Consider the following 27324-nt stretch of genomic DNA (forward strand, 5'->3'; position numbering starts at 1 on the left):
ACAGATCAAAGATCACTCACTCAAGAATACAACACAATCTTTACCGTAATCCTACCTAGAGAACACAATCAGATTCCCTATTTCCTTGAGAGTAAAACCCCTCTCACTTGAATGAAAACCAAACACTCACTCACCAAGATTACACAGATTGAATGTAACAAGAGAAAAAGAAACCCTTCAGCAATTGCTCTACAATTCACGAAGAAGAAAGAAAAACGCTACAGCTCTTTCCCAATTTGTTCCTTTATATAGTGTTGACCAGATTGTTGATTTTCAGCCATTGGATCTGCAGTTAATCAACAGCCAAGATTTAATTCAACAGCTCCCAAAACGACGTCACTCCACTTATGGCCAAAACAGCACCGTTTCATGTCTTCAACTCAACAGTAATGATAGATGTTTGATAGAACTCTTAAACAAGAAGGTTAGAGAAAACAATATAATGATCAAATACCTTATGATAACATTTGGACAATTGCATAATTTCGTCTAAAAAGAACTTAACAAAAAATTAGACACATTTTGTGAACAATTTGATTCAAGTTACAAAGCCCCACCCAAACCACAAAAATCAAAGCCATTGTGACTGACCTTGAGGACAAGGTCCATTTCGAAGGGGAGGGAAATGTTAGGCAGCGAGAAGAGGATGAGCTTGGGAAGAGAAGTCCAATATGGGGAAAGGACTATAGTTAGGATAAGTGTAAGAGAGTTGAGTAAGTTCATTATTTTGATAAGAGTTCCATTTTATTATGAAAGTACTTGGTTATCAGGCTTCAAATAATAAGCCTAAAACATTACTGAGATATGAATAAGCAAACTCTCTTCTTCCACAAATAATTTCACAAATCTAATATTATCGTATTAATAATAAAGAGTAAACGCCTTTTTCCCACCCAAGGTTTGCATTATGACACTTTTCCACCAAAAAAGTTTCAAAAATACTATTTTTCCACCCAAAATTAATATTCCATTACTACCTAAAACCAATTTTATTAATCTAGAAATTTCCCCAGTACTTGCTTTGCACGCCTGAGCTCTGTCGAATGGAGTAATTTTGGGAAAAGAAACAATCTACCATAAGTTGGTAGAGAAAACATAATCTGCAGAATTGGAAAAACACAAATCCTGCAGAACAATACACATTCATCTGCTCTCTTGTAGGACGTGGTTCCAATTCCTCCTCATCATACGTCACTTCCAGTTGATTTCCATTTGTGTCCTCCTCATCATGTTCCTAGTAATAATCATCTATAGCTGTTTCCACGGAATCTCGACTAGTGATTGCAGTTTTTTAATGGCAGTTTCCTTCATAAAAAGTCCCTGCAAATGCTTTAGATTCCCCACGTCGTATGACAATTCTTCATTTCGAGCAACCATCAAGATCAAATTACATCTAGAGACGTCAAATCACAAAACTGCTTGGAAAATCTCAAGCTTTTTGAGATCCATCAATTTCAGCTCACAAACCCCGTTTAAATTACCTCTTTCAGACTCTACACAATCCAGCTGTGATGATTTCGGTTAACACTATTGAAGTAAAGATGATCTCTCATTAACTTAACATCTGATAATCAAGATCAACATTTTACAAATGTATAATGTATATATAGACAACTGGTTTGAGTAAACCAAGCATTAAAAACCTACTTTTTGTTATTCTTCTAATCTTCATCAAAACATCTTCAAGATTCATCCCTCTTGAACCAGTTCAACAATCCAAACGATCAAAACCGTTCAACTTCAGAATTTTGATGATTTTGAGGGAAATAATGGAGCTTTTGCTCAATAACTATATGTGAAATAAAGAGAATAATTATTTACTGCATTGAATCCATATCAGGAGAGAGCAAATAATCCTAAATCTTATGTCAAAGAGAACTTCTTTTGTTTTTCTCCGAGTTCAATACTTACAGACATATCAGCTCCAGCTCCCTTCTAACCGGACCCCTTAAAGTTATCAGTCTTCTCCCAAATATTCTGCTGATTCAGACTCCACCGTCAGTTTGTATTTGTTACAGCAAACAAAACTCACTGAAAATATCTCCATTCGTATAGTTCAAAAATTACTTGNGAGCTTTTGCTCAATAACTATATGTGAAATAAAGAGAATAATTATTTACTGCATTGAATCCATATCAGGAGAGAGCAAATAATCCTAAATCTTATGTCAAAGAGAACTTCTTTTGTTTTTCTCCGAGTTCAATACTTACAGACATATCAGCTCCAGCTCCCTTCTAACCGGACCCCTTAAAGTTATCAGTCTTCTCCCAAATATTCTGCTGATTCAGACTCCACCATCAGTTTGTATTTGTTACAGCAAACAAAACTCACTGAAAATATCTCCATTCGTATAGTTCAAAAATTACTTGGTTAGAGCCCATTAATTTTTGAACTATAATACTAAATCTTATATCAAAGAGAACTTCTTTTGTTTTTCTCTGAGTTCAATACTTAACAGACATATCAGCTCCAGCTCCCTTCTAACCCCCTTAAAGTTATCAATCTCATTCTGCTCATTCAAACTCCTCCATCAGTTTGCCCTTGTTACAAAACTCACTGAAAATATCTCAATTCGTATACTTCAAAAGTTACTTGGCTAGAAACCAGTAAGGAGTTAAAGAATGTGAAACTTTTCAATACAAAAAATAAAAGGCTCCACAAAAATAAAATTATGCCTAAATTCTGTAAAAGCAATATGTTTTAGGCCTGAATCCTGTCAAAGCAATGTGTATTACTGGCAACATCATTCAAAACATTACCTCAAGATTCCATTCAAAATCAAATACCATTGATTTCACCATGATCTACAGTGCTTTATGAACTTGCCACCAGTACTTTGGTTGAGTAATTCCAGTTTATTACCAATAATCATTGCACGAGCATTTTCTATCTTTAAAATGGTGAAAACGGTTTGAATCTCTCACAACAATCTCCTTTTGAAGAAGATCTGATGCTAACTTCATGAAGTTATGGCAGTCAACACAAATTCTGATATTCTTCATAATTTTTATTACACTAGCTTCACAGTGCATACTTTCTTGATTCATTACAGCGAACACCAAAGCCAACTTCTCGCTATGATGGTATAGTTGCACCTCTTTGTGCTCCTCTTCAATGTCATGCAAGGCCAAGCTCGTCTCTGGCACATAACCTATCTCCTTCAACCGCGCAATCAGTTCACTAAGCTTTGTACATATAGCCTTTCTTTGTGGATGACGTTTGCCTCCAGAGGCAAATTCATGGAATTGATTCTTAATTTCAATCCAACTTAAACCAGGTTCCTTACGCACTTTACACCCCTCCATTTCTTTCCTAATTAGTCCTGCTTTACTGAAACTGCCACTTGAGCAATATGCATTTGACAATTGTACATAACCTAATGAATCTCCAGGCACTAATTCCTTCAGTTTAGATGCTGCTAACTCAGCTAAATGTGTCACACCATGCTTTCTACATGAACCCAGCAATGCACTCCAAACAACTGAATCAGGCTCCATTGGCATTTCATTTATAAGCTTCTCAGCCTCAAGAATTCGCCCACCTCGCCCAAGAATATCAACCATGCAGGCATAATGATCTAGTTGAGGAGTGATTCCATAATTATCGCACATGGAGTGAAAGATTTTATTTCCTTCTTCCACCAATCCAGCATGGCTGCAAGCTGAAAGTAAAGCAACAAAAGTTGCAGAATCTGGTTGGACATTCATTGTCGAAAAGAGTTGCAAGGCTTCTTTAGCTTGCCCATGCAAGGCATAAGCCTTGAGCATAGAATTCCAAGAAACCAAATCTCGAAACCCCATTTCCTTGAAAACTTGCTTGGATAAGACAATGGATCCACACCTTGCATAGGCATGGATTAAAGCATTTGCAAGTACAATATGTCCCTCAAAGCCAGCCTTTACTACTTGTGAATGAACTGTCGAGGCATGTCGTTCTGTCATAAGACCTGCACAAGCCTTTAGTGCAATTGAGAAAGTACACCAGTCTGGAGTCAAGCCCTCTCGACGCAGCTGACGAAAGAGGAATAGAGCTTCTTCCGGTTCACATTCTGCTAACGCTGTTATAATTCCTGTCCATGAAACAATATCCCAACAACATCTCCTCTCCAAGAAAAGCCTGTAACATTCAGAAACATCTCCACCAAGATCTGAGTAAGCTTTCACTAGAGCCGTTGCCACTTCAATTTCTGAGATAAACCCAGTTTTGACACTCAAGCAGTGCAATTGAAAACAAAACTTTAGACCCGAGTGAACATCCATATCATAACTTCCACACAAGGACGTCAAAACACTAAGAATCGTGGCACGATCAAATCCAATACCCTCACGCCGCATATTAAAAAAAAGATTGATAGCTTGCGCTCCAGATTTACAGTACTGAAACCCTGCAATCATCGAATTCCAAGATATCACATTCCTAAACTCCATATTCTCAAACACCTTCCAAGCCTCCTTTATACTACCACCACAACCACAATTCTTACTATACATATTTACAAGAGCATTCGCCACGAACACATAAGCATCAAAACACATCTTCAACACAAGCGCATGTACTTGCTTGCCACACACGTAATCACATGAACTAAGCACACTCGCGAACGTGAAGTCATTTGGACGGAAGTGTAATAACATGCCAGAAAACATACTGAAAGACTTAGTGTGATGCCCATGTTGAGCATAGCCCGAAATTAGTGCAGTCCAAGAAACAAGGTTTCTTTTAAGCATTTCATCGAACAGTTGCTGCGCATTGTCTAAGAGCCCAAATTTACAGTACATGTTGATTAAATGATTGGTGACGAAGAGGTCAAATGGGTGGCTACCGTAATGGGAAAGCATGTGTTGGTGTAAATGCTGGCCTTGTTTGAGGCTGCCGTGAAGAGCACACGCGTGGAAGAGAGTGGCGTAAGTTTGCTGAGAGTGAAGAGACGGCGGCGCATTGTAGAAAAGTGAGAGAGCTTCCGTGAGGTGGCCAGGCGTGGAGAGTACGCGAACCTTATCGAGAATGTTGTTGGCTTCTGGTGTTAGAGTGAAGACAGGGAGAAAATTGGTGTGACTAAAGTTTCTGATGGAGATGAAGCACGCGCGGATAGGTAGACGTGACATCACGTAATGGTTGAGGAAAAGCTGTTATATTTATGTTAAGGAACATGCAGAGTTCCTTAAAGGAAATGAGAGGGTCAACAAATCCGTATGATGAAAACTATGCAAGTTAGCCATTTCATCGATAACATTTTGTCATACATAAGTCGAAATCAAAGTACAAAGGTTATTGTCACATTTTTAATTTTCTTTACTTTAATTAATTAGATTTATGGTTTTTGATTTGTTTAGGGTTAATATTGTCATGTGTGTTTCTCAAGTCGCTAGAGTCATGTCCAATAACTTGGGAGCTGTACATTGATTTTATCAGGCTTTGGATGTCAAGATCCAAATCAAGGTAGCTTCTTGTTACATAACCAATTTGCCATCCAAGGAAATCTCTATTTTCAACGACAAACATCTTGTCGCTTATGTACTCCATTTTGTGTGACGTTAAATCCCAATCTTGTTAGCGGTGCCACCATTTAAGTTGAGAAGTGATAGTAACCAAATTAGTTGTCTCCTCCATGTGACGAGACAAAAATCAAGTTCAAAATTCTGGTTCTCAATAAGATATCAATATTGAGGCAGAATGTATCAATTTAAAATTCTTTGTGATTTTAGATTTTTCTAATGCAATTGGTGAATATGGAAAATGCTATAGCAATCAATTAATCACAAACAAGCAAATATAGAATAAAGTAACAAGTTTGAAGGATAAGAAAAGCAAATACGGTTCGGCCCAAATCACCCTCTAAGCTCTCTTTCCTCTGACTCTTGCTTGTCAAACCACAACCAACCCTTCTTTCACTTTACAAATAGCTCCTAAGGTACTATTAAACCTTTACCCTCTCCATGAATCACTTTCTCTCACTAGAAAAGCCTAGAAAATCAAGAGTGAAACTCACTCTTTTACAATTCAAAAAATTGATTAATGGAATAGTAAAATGACTCTCTCATAGAGTAGATACACAAGTGTTTTCACTGAATACAACCCAATCTATAAGAAATCAAAATGAGTGTGTAGCAAGGGCTAAAGTTAAAATAAGACAATGCAAGTGATAGCTCAAGAAACTTTGATTGAATGTTTTTGCTTTGGTTAATATGAAAACTCAGAGTGTGCAAAAGTGCTTCAGAATTGACTAAGCTAGGTTTATATATGGTAGTGCAAAGATATAGCTTTTATGCCCAAAACAAGAGTTTGAAAAACAAAGAAATCGATTAACCACCTCGAATTCAATCAATTGGATTTGAGGTGGCGCCTACGTAGCGTCTACATGGCACGAACCTATCCATTGAATTGAATTTGATTGATTGGATTAGTTGAGCCCCCAAAACGTATCTTCTACCCAATCAGAATACCAATCGGTCAAGCGAATGGGGTGAAAATGTAAGTTTTTAAAGTTTACAAAATAGTTTACCCCCTAAAGCTTTAGAATATGATAGTTTAGCCCAATATTTAAAACCCTGAATTCGGATGCCAATCTGGTTGACCGGATGGGTTAAACTGTGAAGTGTGAAATGTTGGTAAATTTATAACCCCATAAGTTTGGAAATGACATTTGGGCCCAAAAACAAGTTTTTGAAAGCTTTCACATGCACAATACTTTTCTAACCAAGATTCACGCTTAATAAAATAAAAGTTGATTACAAGGAAAACTATCTAGACTTAGCTTTCTTGAATTCTTTAAATCTCTTCAGCCAAGCTTTATTTTTTCTCGGTTTAATATTACTTTAAATGTATGAGGAGATTCCATCCTGTCTTGATCTACACTTAAGCACGTCATTAGCATTAATACTTATAGACATATTAATTTGTTATCATCAAAATAAGAGCACAATGACTCATTGTGTAACACCCCGGCCCACTGCTAGCCTAATACAGTCAAGATATTGTTCGCTTTGGTAACCTGAATGGTCCGACTCCGAAGTCCAACCCCTCACGGTTTTTGTTTTTAGGCCCAAAAATCCTTACTCAAGCCCAAAACGCATCTTGACTATTGGGGGGTTCCCTTGATATTTAACTAGCTCAAGCCCCTCCTTCCCAAGCGATGTGGGATGTCTCAATCTCCCCCCCTCAGGATCCAGCGTCCTCGCTGCGATCCCTCTTAGGCCAGCTGAAATCTGTTGACTATCCACACACATTCGAGTGAGATTGGCTCTAATACCAATTGTAACACCCCGACCCACTGCCGACCCAACATAGTTAAGATATTGTCCGCTTTGACAGTTTGGATGGTCCAACTCCGAAGCCCAGCCCCTCACGGTTTTTGGTTTCAGGCCCAAAAATCCTTACTCAAGCCCAAAACGCGTCTTGACTATTGGGGGGTTCCCTTGATATTTAACTAGCTCAAGCCCCTCCTTCCCAAGCGATGTGGGATGTCTCAATCTCCCCCCCTCAGGATCCAGCGTCCTCGCTACAATCCCTCTTAGGCCAGCCGAAATCTGTTGACTATCCACACACATTCGAGTGGGATTGGCTCTAATACCAATTGTAACACCCCGACCCACTGCCGACCCAACATAGTCAAGATATTGTCCGCTTTGGCAGCTTGGGTGGTCCGACTCCGAAGCCCAACCCCTCACGGTTTTGTTTTCAGGCCCAAAAACTCTTGTTCAAACCCAAAACACGTCTTGATTATTGGGGGGTTCCCCTGGTATTTAACTAACTCAGGCCCCTCTTTCCCAAGCGATGTGGGATGTCTCACATTGAGTCAACAGATGATATACCTAATGAATATGTTGTGGCTTATCATGATGATAATGACGGTTGTGTTTTGTTATGTCATGGGTTTGATTATTGGGATGACGAGTTATGGTCAAATGATATTAGAAGCATTCCAAAACGATATAAAAATGTTCGAGTCTCCACAAAATGAAACATCCAAAAAGATTCATATATACTTTTGCAATATAAACTTTAGATTTCTACCCAGAAATACATGATGCAAATTCAAAGTTGATTCTTCCAACTAAGGTATCATTTCCAAAGGTCAAATATATATACAAAGGAAAAGTGCAAGATATATTGAAGCTCCATGCAATCAATAACAAGTATCAGTTTAAGACCTTTAAAGCCACCAGGAGTGAGAGACATGTAAATGGCAGCTCCGTGCAATTAAATTGTCGGAGTCTAATTGTTTGAGGTGAGAAGTATTGACATTAGCTAATGCAAAACGTAGAGGCTAGAGAATTTGCTTATACTGAGGTTAGGGGTTCATTTGAAAAGTCTTGCGTTTCTACCTATGTTTTGTCAACAATTAGAAGTCCAAGACATATGTTGCAAAACATTTCAAGTGCTTTTTCATAGCATTGGGTGCTTCCATTTCAAGTTCATTCACTACATCATGCAGCTCAAGCTCTAGAGAGGCCATATCATGATCGGATACATGTGAAACAATACTTCTAGGTTTAGGTGGAGCACAAAGGTGTTGTTCTTCATAAAAATTGTCACCTTACCTAGACAGCCTTGTAACAATGAATTCCAACCGAGGAACACAAAGGCTTTGCCCTGACAACATGTAATTATCTCATATATCCAAGTCTACATGAATAAATTAGATGATAGACTGTAGTGTAGTGATTAAAAATGAATGACAAAGTAAGTTAATAAAAGAACAAAGGACATTTGCCTAAATTATACTTCTCCTTGTTTTTTATTATTTGCTTTTTTCTTAGGCTCATCCAAAATACTAGTAAAACACCAATGCAACTATAAATAAAATGGGCAAATATAACGGCATAAGACATTCTCCAACACCAATATCAAAGATAGCTTAACTGCATCATCTGTAGGAAATAATCCATCCTTGTCTCTAAATAACTCAATCTGTATTAAAATATATATCTCCTAGTTTATGTATCCCTTCCTTTTCTGTCTTCTAATCACCTTGCTCTGGCTTGTTCTCTTTTGTATAGTCATAGCACTTTTCTTCTCGATAGTTTCAAAACATAGTCCACAGACTAACCCAAACTCATAATTTCCAAATCCAAGTTTCTCACCATCAACCTCCATTGGCCAAGTATCATGAACATTTAGTTCTGTTGAAACTTCATATCTAAAAGTTTCCTAAAACACGTGTTTCTATATTTTTCATAATGTACAGTGTATAGCCTTATAACATATAGAAATGCATTCTTATAACATATTTGGATGTAAAATTCTACGAGCAAGAGCCAACAATCTAAGCCTTTTATATTTTCATAATGTACAGTGTATAGCCTCGATACTTCATTACTACTGCACAATTACAGAGTAGTTAAGGAAAATACCTTTGCAAGTAAGAAACCTTACAAGTTGCAATATAAACTGATTAAGATTTTATGATAACATCGTAATTGAAAAGTACATGCCCTGAGGCAGAAAGCTTAAGCACTCACAGTCACAGGTACTATGAATTTTAAAGCTCTCAACACATCCATTCCCATGCTCCAACTTTTTTGGTATTACTTCTTTGACTTTGATCTAAATATGTTCTCCTTGTAGTATTTGAGTTCTGTGATGCTTTCTCTTATATCATCCAAAGCTCTATGTTTATTCTCTTTTGATGGAGCTTTCCTGTTTTCTGTACAAGTAATGAACTTTGTTTAGTATGTATATGAATTAGTATGCTCCAGAATTAAAGCACTTCAGTATCTCATGTGTTGCATTAAAGAATAAGTAAGCAAGCATAAAAACAATACAAAACGAGCATGATAGATTTTACACACAGATCCAATATTATCAGAAATTATGGACAAAAACCTCAGCCACTAGGGATCCATCAGTGATCCATGTAATTAAAATTTTAGGATGCATTTGTTTCCCTATCTTATTCTTATTCCAAATCAAAATGCATATTTGTTTCTCTATTCTCAAAATCCTATCCTAAATTATTCAACTATTTTTAATTTTCAAATCCAACCTCGTAATAACCACTCAACTCTACCTAACAATAATATTTCAAAAATACTATGCCAAATAAGTAAACAAACAAACATATTTTTTCAAAATTATGTATACAACTATTAAAAATTGTTTTATTCTCTTTCTTTAGTTTTCCCTTTCATTTTCTCGGAAAAGTTCTCTCTCAATTTTCATAGCTTCATCTCTCCTATTTCTTCCATGATCATAAAAAGAGCACAGTTCGCTTCAAGTGTTAATTCCAACAGATTTGATACTACTGTGAAGGTGTTTCCATGATTTCTCATAACATTTGGTTTCTGTATTATTATCTAATCTTTTAAAGACTTAGATCGTCCACCAAACAATTGACAATTATTTTCAATCATTCTTTCATTGCACTAGCTCCTTTTCCCTCTATACATGACTACACTAAGTTTATTTTAATTGACTGAAGAAATCACTTTTTCATAAGCTTAAACTACCCTTCAAAATGGGTATATCATCTTTGTTAAATGATTTGACAAACGAAGGAAAAATTCCAGTCATCAGGCAAGGGTGTAATAACAGATACACCAGGAAGAAACAGAGGTGTATATAAAGTTTAGCAAATAGATACATAGCACCAGCAACTGCAAATTTTTTAATGATTAACAGAAAACAATGACTACTACAAAGACAATTTAGCCCTCAAAAATACAAAATTCCTTTTTGGATTACACAACTTGATCATTAAGTCAATTAATCCAAAATTAAATCTCTACACTTCCCAATTCTCTCAATTCCATTTTAAATTAATCAAACACTTATGTTAAATTTCCTATTAAATAAAGATCCCCAACTTATAAGAATAGACAGTGTTTCTCCTTTGATAGCTTCATCTGCTTCTTTTTTCTTAATCTTTCTCTTCAATGGACACTCAAAATTCCAGAAAATAAGGCTTTAGATAGATAAGTTATTTGGAGCTCCATTCTGAGCTAATGGAAAATCATTGAGATGGGATTTTAGACTTTGTGTTTGAGATGAAAGTTTAATGTATTCTATTTACACATTATTGAGTGGTATAAATCAGTTGTCTCTATTATTAGTGAAACAATCTTAACTTGCCGGTTATAATTTGTTGACATTATTGAGTGCAATTGGATGGCTAATCCAGAGGGGTTAATTTCCAACACAATTATAGTGAATTCAAACCTGGTGTAGCTCTTACAACATCTATATAGTGATTAAACTCAACAACTAGGCAATGCAGGGGCTACGTANTATTCTTATTCCAAATCAAAATGCATATTTGTTTCTCTATTCTCAAAATCCTATCCTAAATTATTCAACTATTTTTAATTTTCAAATCCAACCTCGTAATAACCACTTAACTCTACCTAACAATAATATTTCAAAAATACTATGTCAAATAACTAAACAAACAAACATATTTTTTCAAAATTATGTATACGACTATTAAAAATTGTTTTATTCTCTTTCTTTAGTTTTCCCTTTCATTTTCTCGGAAAAGTTCTCTCTCAATTTTCATCGCTTCATCTCTCCTATTTCTTCCATGATCATAAAAAGAGCACAGTTCCCTTCAAGTGTTAATTCCAACAGATTTGATACTACTGTGAAGGTGTTTCCATGATTTCTCATAACATTTGGTTTCTGTATTATTATCTAATCTTTTAAAGACTTAGATCGTCCACCAAACAATTGACAATTATTTTCAATCATTCTTTCATTGCACTAGCTCCTTTTCCCTCTATACATGACTACACTAAGTTTATTTTAATTGACTGAAGAAATCACTTTTTCATAAGCTTAAACTACCCTTCAAAATGGGTATATCATCTTTGTTAAATGATTTGACAAACGAAGGAAAAATTCCAGTCATCAGGCAAGGGTGTAATAACAGATACACCAGGAAGAAACAGAGGTGTATATAAAGTTTAGCAAATAGATACATAGCACCAGCAACTGCAAATTTTTTAATGATTAACAGAAAACAATGACTACTACAAAGACAATTTAGCCCTCAAAAATACAAAATTCCTTTTTGGATTACACAACTTGATCATTAAGTCAATTAATCCAAAATTAAATCTCTACACTTCCCAATTCTCTCAATTCCATTTTAAATTAATCAAACACTTATGTTAAATTTCCTATTAAATAAAGATCCCCAACTTATAAGAATAGACAGTGTTTCTCCTTTGATAGCTTCATCTGCTTCTTTTTTCTTAATCTTTCTCTTCAATGGACACTCAAAATTCCAGAAAATAAGGCTTTAGATAGATAAGTTATTTGGAGCTCCATTCTGAGCTAATGGAAAATCATTGAGATGGGATTTTAGACTTTGTGTTTGAGATGAAAGTTTAATGTATTCTATTTACACATTATTGAGTGGTATAAATCAGTTGTCTCTATTATTAGTGAAACAATCTTAACTTGTCGGTTATAATTTGTTGCTGGATGGCTAATCCAGAGGGGTTAATTTCCAACACAATTATAGTGAATTCAAACCTGGTGTAGCTCTTACAACATCTATATAGTGATTAAACTCAACAACTAGGCAATGCAGGGGCTACCTAAGCATAAATAGCAGAATAACAACTTGACTTATCTAGTAGACTTTTACTCTCTTCAATAAGCACAGGAATATTGACTGAGAATTTAAGAAGGTAAGAGAAACATCAATTTTTTTTTTTAACCCACTCATGGGTAGCCCAGCGGTAAGGGCAAACCAAGAGGATTGTAAATGGGTAAAACCCACAATCCTAAGTTCGATTCCCAGCTGGACGGAAAGGTAGTACCTTTGCCCATAATTTAAGGGCCATGGTGGTGGTTTGTGATGGGATAGCTCCTCCTAAGGATTAGTCAAGGTGCGCGTAAGCAGACCCGAACATCTCAATTATTAAAAAATAAATAAATAAATAAACATCAATTTTTAGTGAAACAATCTTAACTTGCCGGTTATAATTTGTTGACATTATTGAGTGCAATTGGATGGCTAATCCAGAGGGGTTAATTTCCAACACAATTATAGTGACTTCAAACCTGGTGTAGCTCTTTCAACATCTTATAATGATTAAACTCAACAACTAGGCAATGTAGGGGCTACCTAAGCATAAATAGCAGAATAGCAACTTGACTTATCTAGTAGACTTCTACTTTCTTCAGTAAGCACAGGAATATTGACTGAGAATTTAAAAAGGTAAGAGAAAAACATTAATTTTTAATTCATCACACTTAACAAAATCACAGAATTTCAGAATCAATATGGTATTTTTAGATAATTACCTTTAGGATACCAGCGAACACATAGAGCCTTGACACTGCTAACATCGACGAGTACATGAGAGAAGAGATTAGCCAAATCAGGCATGTATTTCTGCAAAGCTGAAGCTGGTTAGGAGGATAAACAATGCGGCTCAAATGATGGAAGGTCATTAAGACAACAGAAAACTACCAAGGGATAATCAATAAGAGGTAGTGAGCCAAATTTAGGTAGGATCTTAATTCCATAAGGCTTAACACACCTTGTTCAACTTTTAAGATTATAAATTAATTACAATAAGAAAACCATTATACTCCATTTATCCTGCCCCCCTATTATCTAATTATCAACTTCCCTTTTCTCCTTTTTTGTATTACTTCAGCTCTATCTTTTGTACATACTCTACCTATCTTCTATACATAGGCATATTTACAAACTGTACTCTTAGCATAAGATGACAAGGATTCTCAAAGCCATGAGAATGAGAGGCCATAATCACTAACCGTAAACTAAATCAACCAAAAGACCTAATAACTCAACAAAATTACAAAATAGACTCTTCAAGTGTGGGAAACACAAAAAATATAGTTTTGGCTTTCTCTATATAGGGATGGCAAATGGGTGGGCCCAGGTGGATTGAGTTCCAACCCAATTCAGCCCATAAAAAAGTGACCCCAACCCATTTAGGAAGTCAGATTATATGGGTTTGCTGGGGTAACATGATATTCATTACATTTTAAAAAGAAAAAAAAATTAAAATTTGTGGGTACTTGAGTCAAATTGGACATAGCTATTTTTCTTATCATCTATAAAAGATATTAAATAAAATTATAAACAGATTAACATTATTTAAATTAATTAACAACAATTTTTAAATAAAAGAGACAATCACCGGATCACTATCATCCACCTTTGACAAAACACATTTGTTGATACCATCCACACTGAAATGATCAATAGTTGGCTAATACACACAACCATATACACACCATCAGAAAAGATACGGTTTTTCACAACGGGAAGCAGTCCAAGCTTTGGGCGACCAAAAGTTTGACCGCTTTCGACAGCCAAATGTTGTGTTGTTTTCTGACAATAGACATACAGTTGCGTAAATCAGGAGCCATTGAACATTTCTATGTAAGCACTATTACCGGGAACACTTTTGCGATAGTGGCCAAATGTGGTTCAATGAAGGCCTATCACTTTTTTAATAAATAATTATCAGATCTTTTATAGAAGAAAAAAATTGAATATAAGTTACCGCAGAAATGAATTACCCAAACCCACCATGAAACCAATATCATTCTTTATAGCTTGGGAAATCACCCAACAAATTTGACTTCGGTTGGGCAAGAAACCTACCCAATAGATTATTCTACAATCTCCATTCTGTACATATAAAGGTCCATTACTCCTAAATTAACACTCTGAACTTGTACTGGTTTAACCGTAAGCTCACAATGACTAAATCTTCAAAAACATGTAAATGCTAAATAAACTGAGAGACATATGAGAAGCCCACAAAATTAAATACAGAAAAAAAAATTACTTACGTAAAAAATGCAACAAAATTGCTTTGGTTTCCCATGGCTGAGTCAACAATGCATACAAAAAATAGTATACAACACAACTGATTCTAGTAAAAAACAATTACAGCTCTACTTGATTAAATGATTCATAAAAGTCTGATAACGTCAATAATTCTTTAAAAAATAAAAAGGATATGTAGGAGTTTTGTTGCATTACCTTTAAAAATAGAAAGTCCACATAAACTGAATTCCCTGCAAGAAGAGGTGTGTATGTACCAACATTTCTCGTAACAAATTCTATTACCTGCAGTATTGAAGCTTGTATCAAATGTATCTTAAACTAACACAGAAATGAAGAATCAACAAGGACATCTGATTGAAATAGCATAATGCCTAAATAAATATAGAAATGCAAACTCATAATATTCCACCAGTAATGCCTCTCACATTCCATCTAATGAACTTATTGATGGAACATCATTAACCTTATCAAGCTTTATCAGCTCCTTTTTTATTGTAATTTAGATCTGAAATTAAATTATTATACTCTCAGACTCCTTTTGTAACTTTTTTATTATTCTTATAACTCTTTTTTAGCAAAGGGTGCAAAGATAAATTCATCCTCTTTAAATGATTCTCAAATTGCCTCCAAAACTCCCCGCCAAAAGAAACATTTTGCAACCCATGACAATTGCATCCTTTCTCCAAATCCAAATTTCTCTGTACTTGTGGAATTATGAAGCTTTTTTTTTTTTTTTAATACTGAATAATTTGTTGAGCATCTCTATTTGTGATTAATGTTAGATTATTTATTAAATCGAAATGAAAAGCACTTATTACTAATTACAGTCTACCAATTCAAACAATCAATCATATTGTGGCTCAACTAAACAATCATATAAGGTTCATCACCAACTGTCAAAGTGTGTTGTTACTAAAAGAAGAAAGGAATCAACACGAAATTTGCCACATGCCACTCAGTTTAAGTTAAAAGAAAAATATAGTAGACAAAACAGAAAAACGTTCCCAGGAAAAACTTTCCATCTAGGATATTCAACTTTCAAAGTACCCTCTAATGATTTTCAACTATAATCCATTGACACAGCGAGCTTCTTATCTCTTCCTGTGCTGCTCCTTTGTTTTGCTTCTTTGGTTCAACTTAAATTTGACAGTTGGTTCTCAAATAAAGCTCTTCCATAAGACATCTGGCTTTGGAGATAAAAGACCGGCCTCCAAGTGGTGGGATGGGGGTAATACATTGCATTGTTTCCGGATAATATATTCAGTTATTTGGAGCAAAAGATATATATGGGCCACCTCAGTAATATAACAAAAAAATGAATCCAAAAATGACAATGGTAAAGTTAATTTTGTATTTATAAGATTAACAGTGGGTTCGGTATCATTTCCTAAAAACAACACTTTTAAAATGATACTGACAAAACACATTCAGTGGATGTTTTTAAAATAACAAACAAAAATGAGCTTTTTAAATCTAATTATTAAAAATATATTTTTTATATAATCATGAAATACTTTAATAAAAATCTTAATTGTTTTAGAAATTAAATTAAAATTATTTACCAAAAACTTAGTTAAAGAAAACAACTCAAAAGTGCTTTTGGTTTTGACAAATGAATCTTGAAATTAAAAACAACAATAAAAAATTATTTTTCTTGTTTGGCTCCCTTTTAGTTACGTTGGTGAAAACAAGATTTTTTATTCATTTGAAAAGAGTGTAAACAATAAATAAAAAGTATTTCAAATTTTACAAGGCAAAAGACAAAATTACAGTAAACAAAAACATAAAGAAACAGATCCAAGGCTAAGAAAAAATTTTAAGCTTCTAACAAACTAAAAATAATGGCTCCGTTTGGTACACTTTTTTTAATAATATTTTATTCTAAAAAGGATATGATGGGATTTAATCAAATAAGATAGGATTCTGAAAATGTGTATAGTACAATTTTTTAAAACATTTTTTAAAAATATTTAGTTCATTTTTTAACCCCTTACATTTGTTAATTTAGCTAAACACCCCCTACAATAAAAGTTTATAAATTAACAAAAATACCCTCACCCACCCAACTAATTGTCGGCAGCCATTGATAGGAATCCACTCCAATAACTCAACAATTGGGTTGGGTCATGGGTCTTTCATAGGCTTGGGTAGAACTCTCCTTAGAAAACCAGCTTGCCAAGGGAGGGTGCCCAAGCCTTTATAACCTGCATGCCCACCTTTTTCCTTCCAATATGGGATCCTAACATTCCACCACGCTTCCGCAACCGATGTCCACAGCAGCCTCTTTACCCCTGTCGGTCTCTTTACCTCTTGGGTGACTACGCGGATCCCCTTTCCCTCGAGCCTCCATGCCCTTTCTAGGGGTAGCAGCCCGAGCCCAAGGTCAACTTGCCACAGGTCAACCTACCACGTCGGCGAAATCCTGTGGGCGCAGGATCATGCTCTGATACCAATTAATAAGAACCCATCCCAATAACTTAAACAATTGGGCAGAGCCATGGGCTTGGGTAAAACTCTTCTTGGAGAACCAGCTTGCCAAGGGAGGGTGCTCAAGCCCTTATAACCCACATGCCCATCCCTTTTCCTTCCAATGTGGGATCCTAACAGCCAGCCACCACCGCCGAACGGAAGTTACTAGAATGGCATGCAACCGATTGGATTTGGCCGATCGTGCGCCGATTTGACCGTTTCCGACCAGATCCACCATAGATCTGACCCGAAACGACCAGATCGACACATGAGCATGACCGACCAAATCCAACAGATTGTGCGTTGTTCTGGCGAGCAACTATTGCTCGGTTGGGTGGGGGAGTCTTTGTTAGTTTATAAACTTTTATTGAAAAAGATAATTGTTAAATGTTTTGGGTTGAATAGAATAGGATTGAATTTTGAACAACATAAAAACAAACATGTTTTTCATTTTTTAGGATAAAATAATAGAATAGAATAGGGTTGAAAAAATTAAACAAACTAGGGGAATGTACTTTGAAGTAAGAAATAAGATATGATAAGGAAATAGTGTAAAAACTCATTCCCCCCTTTGTTTAACTTTTCAAACTCTATTCTATTCTACTATCCTATCCTAAAAAATGAAAAATGGGTTTGTTTTATTATTGACTATTCAATTCAAAATCCAATCATATTTTATTCAACTCAAAACATTTAACAATTATCTTTCTCAATAAAGTTTATAAATTAACAAGAACACCCCCACTCACCCAAGCAACAGTCGCTTGCCAACAACCACCACCAGTCGCCGCCGCCGCCGCTGGAACGACTCACGATCGGTTGAATTTAATCGATCGCGCGCCGATCTGTCTGTTTTCAGCCAAAAATTTGGCCATCAACAACGGTCATATCTTCACTATCGTTCGGTCATAGATCTGGCCGTTTTCGACCAGATCCATGGTGGATCAGGTTGAAATGGCTAATTCGGTACACAACCAGCCAGATCCAACTAGTCGTGCACCATTCCAACGACTTTTAGCCACTGTTCGACGATGGTGGCTGCCTGCCGACAATTAGTTGAATGGGTGAGAGTGTTTTTGTTAATTTATAAACTTTTATTGTTTAGGGGGAATGTTTAGCTAAATTAACAAATTTAAAGGGTTAAAAAATAATCTAAATATTTTCAAAAAATGTTTTCCAAAAATTTACTAAACAAATTCTCAAAATCTTATCATATCTTATTCATAATAGAATATTATTCAAAAAAAAGTGTACCAAACGAGCCCCATGATAATGTGTATTCTATTTCATACAAAAAAAAAAAAATTAAATATAAATATTTAAAAAAAAAATTAGAACAGAAATTTTTTTTTCATGTTTTGCTCAGCATGGCACAAACAGTGTTCGTGCTTGGGCCACCCCAGGCAAAATAGCTCAGTTAGGCCTAACTTTTTACTACAGGGCTACACTACATGTCTGGAAGCTATTCAAGTGTAATAATCATTCTTTTAAATATGTCCTTTTTGCACATATTACACAATTCATGACAGTCTAGACCACCATGATAGAGAGATGGCTTATTTTTATAACAAATACTTAGTTCATTGTTAAAAATCTTTACAATGTTAATACATAAATTTCCATTGCCTATCAAGAAAATACAACGTTATCAGAAGATATTAATGAGTAAAAATCAGAAAAAACATCTTCGTGGTTATAACTAGAATTCAAAAAACAAAGTTGGCTAATTTGTCTTTATGTTGATCATTATTGGCTTCAAATGGGGAGAGTAAATGGACATATAGCCCTAGTCAAGGAAAGGACTTAACTGCCATTTATTCTCTTTAAATCGTCATGGCTAGTAGTTCAAAATTGAAAAACAAGCTTCTTTCTTTCCCCCGACATTTGTTCGTTCATCTAAAGTCAAATTATGTTTAAATTTTTTATTTAGTACCATTAGTCAAGCTAAGGACAAGAGTAAACATTATATTTAAGCTAGTTCAAATTCATGGTTTCATCAATAAAGTTTATTTTCTTCTGGATAAGTGAAAACCTTTAAAATGTCCATATTAGTTTATGGAAAGCAAATTTGATATGGAACACAAAAATCCTACCTTTTAGGTCTTTAAAGAGACAGCAATTTTCTCTTAAATACAGCAAACTTTCATTTTGAATAATAAAGCTCCAATAACACAAAACTTTACAAATTAACTTCTGAAATAAAAAAATAAAAAAATAAAAAATTTAAATTCTGTTATTATAGTCATTCATGTCGGTTCATGGAAAATTAAGTTGAAGAACTAGCCAGTTAATATTTGAAAATTTCTAATTCTAGTCACACATCTTTGTAATGTCTGATAAAATTGAAACCACACTAACAACTAACAACAAAGGTGTCAAATAGATTAACTGCAACATATAAGTGATACATGCCAAGGTTTTTCCAAAGTAATACTAGTTGAACTTGGAATTCCTACTATCAAATTGCCATGTAGTCAGAAGAGATCTAAGCAATTATTCTTTTTCTCCATAATGCAAATGGTAACATTCAAAATAAAATCTTCAACACGAAAAAATTTCAAATGACATGATTTTCCATCTTAAGTGTCCTTTTAAAGTTAAGGTGTGACCAAAAACAAGGTGTAAATAAGTTTCACAAAATGTCTAAAATCTTATAAACGACAAAAGCACAGAATTATGAAACTGTCTTACAGCTTACCACTTGACAAAGTTATCACACACCTGCTTTTCAGCTTCTCTTTCACTCAGGGTGCTTTGGAGCACTTTGTTTGTCAACCCTGCAGTAATTTTGAAGTGTTTGAGATGCTTTCTTACATAAGATACTACAATATGTAGAGATATCTAGACTGCATATGATATCCTGTCAAACCATTTGTGTCAAGCTGCTTACCACTAGCTTTGTGGTGATTCTGACACCATTCCCCCATGCTATCCAAACACTCTTTACTTTGATGGATAACCAAATCAGGGCCCTAAAATAATAAAGAGTTACATTACAAGTTTGGAATTTCACATGAAATTATGCTTATTAGTCAAATATAATCCAAACGTACACCTTTGTGCAATTAAAAATAGCACAAAAAGAAACTTTGCTATCTCATCTATACATACTAAGCTAAAGAAACTTATTTTTCTCTTTATGAGATGCAGTCTACACATGGAATCATTTATGAGATTAAAGTGAAGAATATGAACAGCAGGTTTATAAAATCTATAGCAAAATCAATTTTCCATATTAAACTTATCCACAAGTTCCATAAAAAGAGGGAAAAAGAAGCATCATAAAAATTAAGAAGGTTTGATGTCATCTACATGCAAATCATTCATAAGAAGATGCCATATATCTGCTTATCTCTTTTGTTGTATGCAATGTTCAAGAAAGCATAGTAAATATTAATTATTAATCTCCTTTGTCCTATAGCAGAAGTCTTGGAACAAACCCTCAAAAACTTTTAGAAAGCTATTTTCATTGCTAATTGAAAAATCTGTTCTTTCACCAAAGGAAGGAAAGCATTTATGTTACAGAACTACAAGGTTTCAGCTACTTTTAGGGTTGGTTTGAAAGACACAGATGACATAATTTTCGTGGAATAAAACTCAATTTTTGACATCCCTTTCAGCATCAGCTTCAAGCGAATTCATTGACAATCCACTCTTTCATTCTAAAAAATTTAAAGGCAATAATAAGATGACTTCTACATTAAACATCTTTTTTTTTTTTTTTTTTTTTTGGATTTTGTAAAAATCATCTTTTTGTTTTCTAATAATGAAAATCTAGTTTTCTTTTCTTGTAGTGTTTCAATGGCAATGAAAAGTTTAGTTTTCCATCAAAAAGAAGGTTCCATACATGCAAACTTTGTTTCATAAGATAGAACATCAACTGTCTTACTTTATAGAAAATGGGTATAAGAAGCTACAAAGTTTTAAAACTGAAATCCTTCAGGATTTTTTTTTTCCCAGTTTCTCCACAACATGTGCGAAGAAAATTATCACAGTTACCAAATCCAGATTTCTCACTCGAATGCAGTAACTCATATGGCAATTAAAATGTTAAAGCGGGCTCTTGTCTCTCTTTGTTTTTTTGAATAATGTTTACATTACTTGATTATTCCATCTTAAAGTTCTAATTTCATGAACTCAATTCATGCTATTTTAAATACATTCACAAACATCAAATATAAATTTCTTATCATTCATATCACTGTAATGTCCACAGAAACTCCAGACATATAGAGGAAGATGCAAAAGAATTAATGGAAGTAGTAGTACTCAATCTTATGCTCTCAAAAGTGTACTAAAGAATACAATACAGTCACAATGAAAGAAGAAATCTATCCTAAAACTCTTCAAACCCCTAAAATAGTTCTTTTACAGATGTTCGCAGTACGATAGCCAATTGACTTTTGAGTATTGAATAAACCAATCAAATTCAATAGTTTTCTACATGATGTAGTTTCTTCCTTACAAGGTACTAAATGGGATACAATGAAAAATATTAAGGAGGAGCAAGGAGTATGATCTTTCTAAAATGTTATATAGCAATATCAAACTATGGAAACATCTATATACATTTAAAATGACTAAAGAAATTGAAAAAAAAAAAAAATTAAATGAAATAGGAAAAAAGAAAAGAAAAGAAAAGAGGCCTGCAAATAGGCCCAAAATGCACTTCAAAATAGGATATGTACCTCCACCGATTTTGTCAAATTTCCATCTGTAATTATACAAGCAATCTCCAGTATTCGATCAGCTTCAACGTTCAAACCTGTATAGCAAGAAAAAGAATTATAAAAGGATTGCCTATCTTCTTTATCTTCTCACATCCAGTCAATATAGATTGTTTTAATGCTTCTACTAACAGACAATGTACAGGTACGCTTAGGAAAGAAATTTTACGTTTAAAGGAATGCAGTCAAGAAAACCATCTTATGGACAAAAGAATAGTGTAGCCACAACTTTTTCAAGAATATCAAATGTTTTCAATTTATGCTACAGGCAGCAACAATTCTTACAAAGGGATAAACAGAATGTAGGCTCGTATATTTGTTGGGGGTGACCAGAAAGAGGTTTGATTGTGGTTGTGGCTCGGCCACTGAAATATTCAGACTATTCTTTGGGAGGTAATCCTGGGGCCTAGGAATTTTGAGATTCATCGGTGGAGATGGTAGAAAAGAGACTTGGTGAGGTGAAAACATACTTTTAATTCCACTGTTATAATGATGTATAAAATACAGAAGATAATCAAAGACTCACCACAGGAAGAGTAGGCTAAGGGAAAACAAATCATCTAACTAGAAAAGGGTAATTTCTCCATATAAAGTTACTTCTCAGGAAAATAATTCATTTTCATTGCTTGTGCCACTTAGGTGGTTGATTGGAAGGCAATAAGATTTCAGGGTTGATTGTGGATAAGTGACTTTTTTATGTTTGTTATTTTGTAGCTTAAACTGACAGTCTTCATCTTAAAATTCCACAATTAGAAGTTCATAGGTCCAGCTTATATATAGAGAAGGAATGCAAATTTATTTTTGTACCTTTAATGTAGGCAGAAGACTTCCCATGTTTTCTGATATTTAAAAAGTTCACTTTGTTTACAAAAATCTCCAAGCATGCAAAGAGCTACAAAGAATAAAGTTATGCCAATATGTGAATCTCACCAACTTTGCAAACAAACTTCCATACAAGCCAAATTAACCAAGAAGCATCCTACAAAATTCAAGTTCATGGCAAATATTCTCACCACCAGCCTAACAACATCATCACGTAATTACGATACACAACAAAGACTAAGAGTTTTATTTATATTTTAAGCCCTCATTTGAAGGATTTAGGCATACTGAGAAACTTCCAAATAATCAACTCTTTTTTTCTTTTTGTGAGACTTTAAATTTACCCATAATTCAAAATACATCCAACTCCGGTAATTTGTTAGGAAAGCTTAATTGAGCTTGTTAAATTGCACCTGATCATAAAGAATGAAGCTATTCATGGTATCAAACGAAGAAAAAAGGAACTAAAATGACAATATAATAACCTAATTGCTAAGGAAAACCACAAAAATAACAATTTAACAACATAAAATTACCAGTCATTTCCAAGTCAATCCACACAAGGGGCATTTTGTACTTTAAACGATTCTCAGAATTTTCTGGATTTTTTTTCTCATTTTTTACCAGCTTGGCATCACTAGAACTTTTTGCTTTATTTTTGGCTTGACCTGCAATTTTCATGATGAAATTATAGAAGAATTAAACCCTAAAAATAAAAAATTTGAAAATAGATTCACAAGAAAACCGCAAAATATAAGATGTTGAAATGAAAATGATAGTACCTGAATTGCTAGAAGAGGAAGAAGCAGAGGAGGATTGAAGTTGATCATCTTCAGCGTCGAGCTCTAATACAGAGAATATATTTGAGAGGGTATCCATTCTTCTTCAGTCTTAAGTTTGGCCCGGGGCTCATGGGTAAAGATGATGACACCTCACCCGCTCCTATATACCTAAACCCTAAATCACCCAAACTCCCCAACTTTACGTAGAAGAAGTATCCTGCAATTTCAATTTTCTTTCTTTAGTCCAGGGGAATATATTCGTTAAATGCTATTTCCCCGGGATAATGACTGAAAACCCCCGAGGTTTCTCTTCCCAAAATCCCCTGGAGTATCAGGAATAACCCTAAAACCCCTGCCGTTGTACAGACATTTAAAATCTGCGTCAGAAGTGTTAAATATTGCCCTTGGACCTTCACTTTGTTATTTAATACTAAAATTTTTTATTTAATAAATACAAAATAATAACAATAACAATAATAATAATATAAAAAACATAAACCATCCCCCTTTTTCTTTTAACCCACGACCTTCATTCCTCTCATTCCACATTATTTTTATTGAATAGAGATTGGGTAGGGATATGATTTTATCTTAATCTATTATTTTTATTTAATTATATGTTTTTATCCTGAATAATGTATTTGTTATAAATACAAGTATTTGGAATAATAAAGAAGTCAGTTCATACCAATTAAAAAGGATAAATGCCCCTAACCAATTGTACTAACCCCTATACTAATTAAAGTGGCAAATGTCTCCTCATCTACCACGTCACTTAATTGCCACATCAGTTCCCCCCAAAAACTTAAAAAAAAAATTCAAAATTTTAATTGCCTCCCCCAAATATATCAAAAGTCTCTCTCAAATTAAAGACCTAAAATCAAAAATTGAGAACCNTAATAAAGAAGTCAGTTCATACCAATTAAAAAGGAGAAATGCCCCTAACCAATTGTACTAACCCTTATACTAATTAGGGCTGTTCAAAAAAATCCGATATCCGATCATGATCCGCTCTGCTTCGATCCGAAAAAATTGGATATCTGAAAATTCGGATCGGATACGGATCGTAATTTTAAAAAATCTAAATATTCGAATCAGATACCGGATCGGGATTGTTAAAAAAGCGGATATCCGTATCCGATCCAGATTTTACTAAAAGTCTAAAACTACGTCGTTTTGATTTTTAAAATAACCCTAAACTAAAACTACGTCTCTCTCGCTCGAACACGCACAGACACAGACACAGACACACAGTCACTCAAACTCTCTCAGACTCATATCTTAGTCTCTCTCGGCCTCTCGCTCAACTCTCTCACTCGAACACTCACAATCACAGACACAGTCACTCAAACTCAACTCTCTTAGATCTCAGTCTCTCTCGCTCGAACACTCACAGACACAGTCACTCAAACCAAACTCTTTCAGATCTCAATCTCTCTCGCTCAACTCTCTCAGTCTCTCTCGCTCGACACTTGACAGACACTCAAACTCAACTCTCTCAGTCTCTCGTCAACAACCCCAAATCATTAGTTCCTCTCCTAAATCCCTAATTGAAGCCCCAAATCAATCGTAAGTAAATTTCTTTAGATTTACTGAATTTTCTTTTTCCCTTTCGAAATTGTAGTGTTTTCCATTATAAATTGCTGAATTTTCTACCTTGTTTTGTGATGGATGCTTTGACTATGGATTGTTTGTTGGATCTTCATTCATGGTTTGTTTACTGAATTATCTTTGATAATAAAGGGATTAAGTTAAAGCTTGTACTTTTTCGTAGGAAATTTGATGAATTTTATGATTAAGTTTCTGGTTCAAATTCTGAATTGGTCACATGAACTGCCCAAATAACCTTATGCAATTAATTTTGTTGTTAATCTTAAAAGTTGTTTATTGAAATAGTTTATTTGTTTTATTTTGTTTTGTGCAGGAGGATGATGACGAGTAGGAATTGGCAATGAAGATAGCATAGTCAATATTTAGACTATGACAGTATTTGGACAACATATGTTAAATGTTTTGTGCTTCATGTTAATTTTTTTAGATACTTTTATCATGTAAGAGAATTATAATTTCAATTTTATTGCTAGAATTATTTGATTTTAATAAGAAAATTTTAAAATTTGGATCAATTTCGGATATCCAATTATCTGATCCGAATAATCAGATATCCGTAAAACCGGATATCCCCATAATTCGGATCAGGATATAGCCTAATCTGAAAATTCGGATCGGATCAAAAAAACCCTATTCAGATCGGATATCCGGATTTGAACAGCCCTAAATTACTAATTGAAGTGGCAAATGTCTCCTTATCTACCATGTCTCACTTAATTGCCACATTAGTTCCCCCAAAAGCTTAAAAAAAATATTCAAAATTTTAATTGCCTCCCCAAAATATGTCAAAACTCTCTCTCAAATTAAAAGCCTAAAATCAGAAATTGATAACCCTTCCTCTAAAATTGAAAAATCTCTCCCACCGTCGACCCACCTCTACCACCTCCACTGCCGTCGATCGTCGTCTCCCACCACCTACGCTGGCTCTCGTCTCCCACAACCACCACCTTCTGTTGTCATTCCCAGATGCACCAATCTCAGAAATTGAGAACTCTTTCCCTAAAATTGAAAAATCTCTCCCACCATCGAGCCACCTCCACCACCGCCGATTGTCATCTACCACCACCTACGTCGACTATCATCTCCCATGACCACCACCTTCTATCGTNGCTCTCGTCTCCCACAACCACCACCTTCTGTCGTCATTCCCAGATGCACCAATCTCAGAAATTGAGAACTATTTCCCTAAAATTGAAAAATCTCTCCCACCATCAAGCCACCTCCACCACCGCTGATTGTCATCTACCACCACCTACGTCGACTATCATCTCCCACGACCACCACCTTCTATCGTCATTCCCATATGTGCCAATTTCCCCAATTTCTGTTCAATTTTTACCGCTCATCTAAAAGTCAAATTCTCAACAATTTCTTAGCAGATCTCATCTCAATTTTATTACACACCTCGAACGCTGGTTTCCATAACTCGCCAAACGCCGCCACGCCTCGCCAATTTCCCCCACTTTCGTTTAAGTTTTTATTTATTTTTTTATATAAATTAATTCATCGAAGCAATGCGTGTTTATTTGGATGATTCAAAGTCCCCACGATTCCCTAATCGCTATCCAAAGTCCAAACCAAACACAATTGTCACAAACCATCCACCATCAATATCATAACCCACAAACATAAAATAAAAGCTACAAATCATCCACCTTCACAACCCACGAACAAAAACCAAAATCAATAGTATCCAGATAATTACCAAATCAAGATCAGAACATGCTTCTTCATAACAAAATCAAGACCAAAACTTACTTGATCGTTTGTGATGAATCTAGAGAGAGACAAAGCTAAAGAAGATGAGGGACTAAGCTGAAGACGGGGATGAAGCTAAAAAAGGAACGAAGGAGAAGGAACAATGAAGCTGCTCGCCTCTGGCTGTCTATGCTACTAGAGAAGGAAGAATGGAAGAAGAATGAATGAAATAGAATTGGGGATTTAGCCTTTACTTTAGGGTTTATTGTTTTTATTTTATATTTTATTATTTTTGTAATAAACCGGTTTATAAAACCAATTTCAGTTAATCGATTCCCATAATCCCGTAAATCGATAACCAAACTGGAAAACCAATTTTTGTATTTCTTTGAATCAAAACCAAACCGGTTCTCTGGATAATCGGAAAACATGTTTG

At 34.8% G+C, this 27324-nt stretch overlaps 2 protein-coding genes across 3 annotated transcripts; both read right to left on the bottom strand.

The window, feature by feature from the left end:
• Positions 1 to 2077: 2077 nt before the first annotated feature.
• Positions 2078 to 5105, bottom strand: LOC116128679 (pentatricopeptide repeat-containing protein At1g71420). The gene is made up of 2 exons (XM_031414437.1): positions 2760 to 5105; positions 2078 to 2556 (listed from the first exon to the last, which is right to left on the bottom strand). The coding sequence occupies exon 1, from the start codon at positions 5103 to 5105 to the stop codon at positions 2859 to 2861; it is 2247 nt and encodes a 748-aa protein (XP_031270297.1). The 3' UTR covers positions 2078 to 2556; positions 2760 to 2858.
• A 4209-nt stretch (positions 5106 to 9314) lies between these two features.
• Positions 9315 to 27112, bottom strand: LOC116128694 (oligoribonuclease). Of its 2 annotated transcripts, XM_031414449.1 has the most exons (10): positions 26949 to 27112; positions 23580 to 23796; positions 23334 to 23465; positions 21937 to 22013; positions 20139 to 20220; positions 19970 to 20025; positions 14975 to 15061; positions 14121 to 14314; positions 13252 to 13342; positions 9315 to 9646 (listed from the first exon to the last, which is right to left on the bottom strand). In XM_031414449.1, exons 2-10 carry the CDS (start codon positions 23674 to 23676, stop codon positions 9593 to 9595), a joined length of 870 nt encoding a protein of 289 aa, XP_031270309.1. In that variant the 5' UTR covers positions 23677 to 23796; positions 26949 to 27112; the 3' UTR covers positions 9315 to 9592. The 2 variants fall into 2 exon arrangements, with proteins under 2 accessions (XP_031270309.1, XP_031270310.1); XM_031414450.1 differs by lacking the exons at positions 14121 to 14314; positions 26949 to 27112 and having other exon boundaries at positions 23580 to 23970.
• Between the last annotated feature and the right edge of the window lie 212 nt (positions 27113 to 27324).

Source organism: Pistacia vera, unplaced genomic scaffold, assembly GCF_008641045.1.
Source record: "Pistacia vera cultivar Batoury unplaced genomic scaffold, PisVer_v2 Contig201, whole genome shotgun sequence".
Classification (NCBI taxonomy): domain Eukaryota; kingdom Viridiplantae; phylum Streptophyta; class Magnoliopsida; order Sapindales; family Anacardiaceae; genus Pistacia; species Pistacia vera.

Coding starts and splice junctions, on each gene's coding strand:
- LOC116128679 (XM_031414437.1), bottom strand. CDS start 5,105: ATGTCACGTCTACCTATCCGCGCGTGCTTCATCTCCATCAGAAACTTT.
- LOC116128694 (XM_031414449.1), bottom strand. CDS start 23,676: ATGGATACCCTCTCAAATATATTCTCTGTATTAGAGCTCGACGCTGAA. Junction 14,315..14,974: donor TGGACTTTCTATTTTTAAAG/GTAATGCAACAA, acceptor GTCTATTGTCAG/AAAACAACACAACATTTGGC. Junction 13,343..14,120: donor AGGTGGATGATAGTGATCCG/GTGATTGTCTCT, acceptor TCAGCTTTGCAG/AAATACATGCCTGATTTGGC.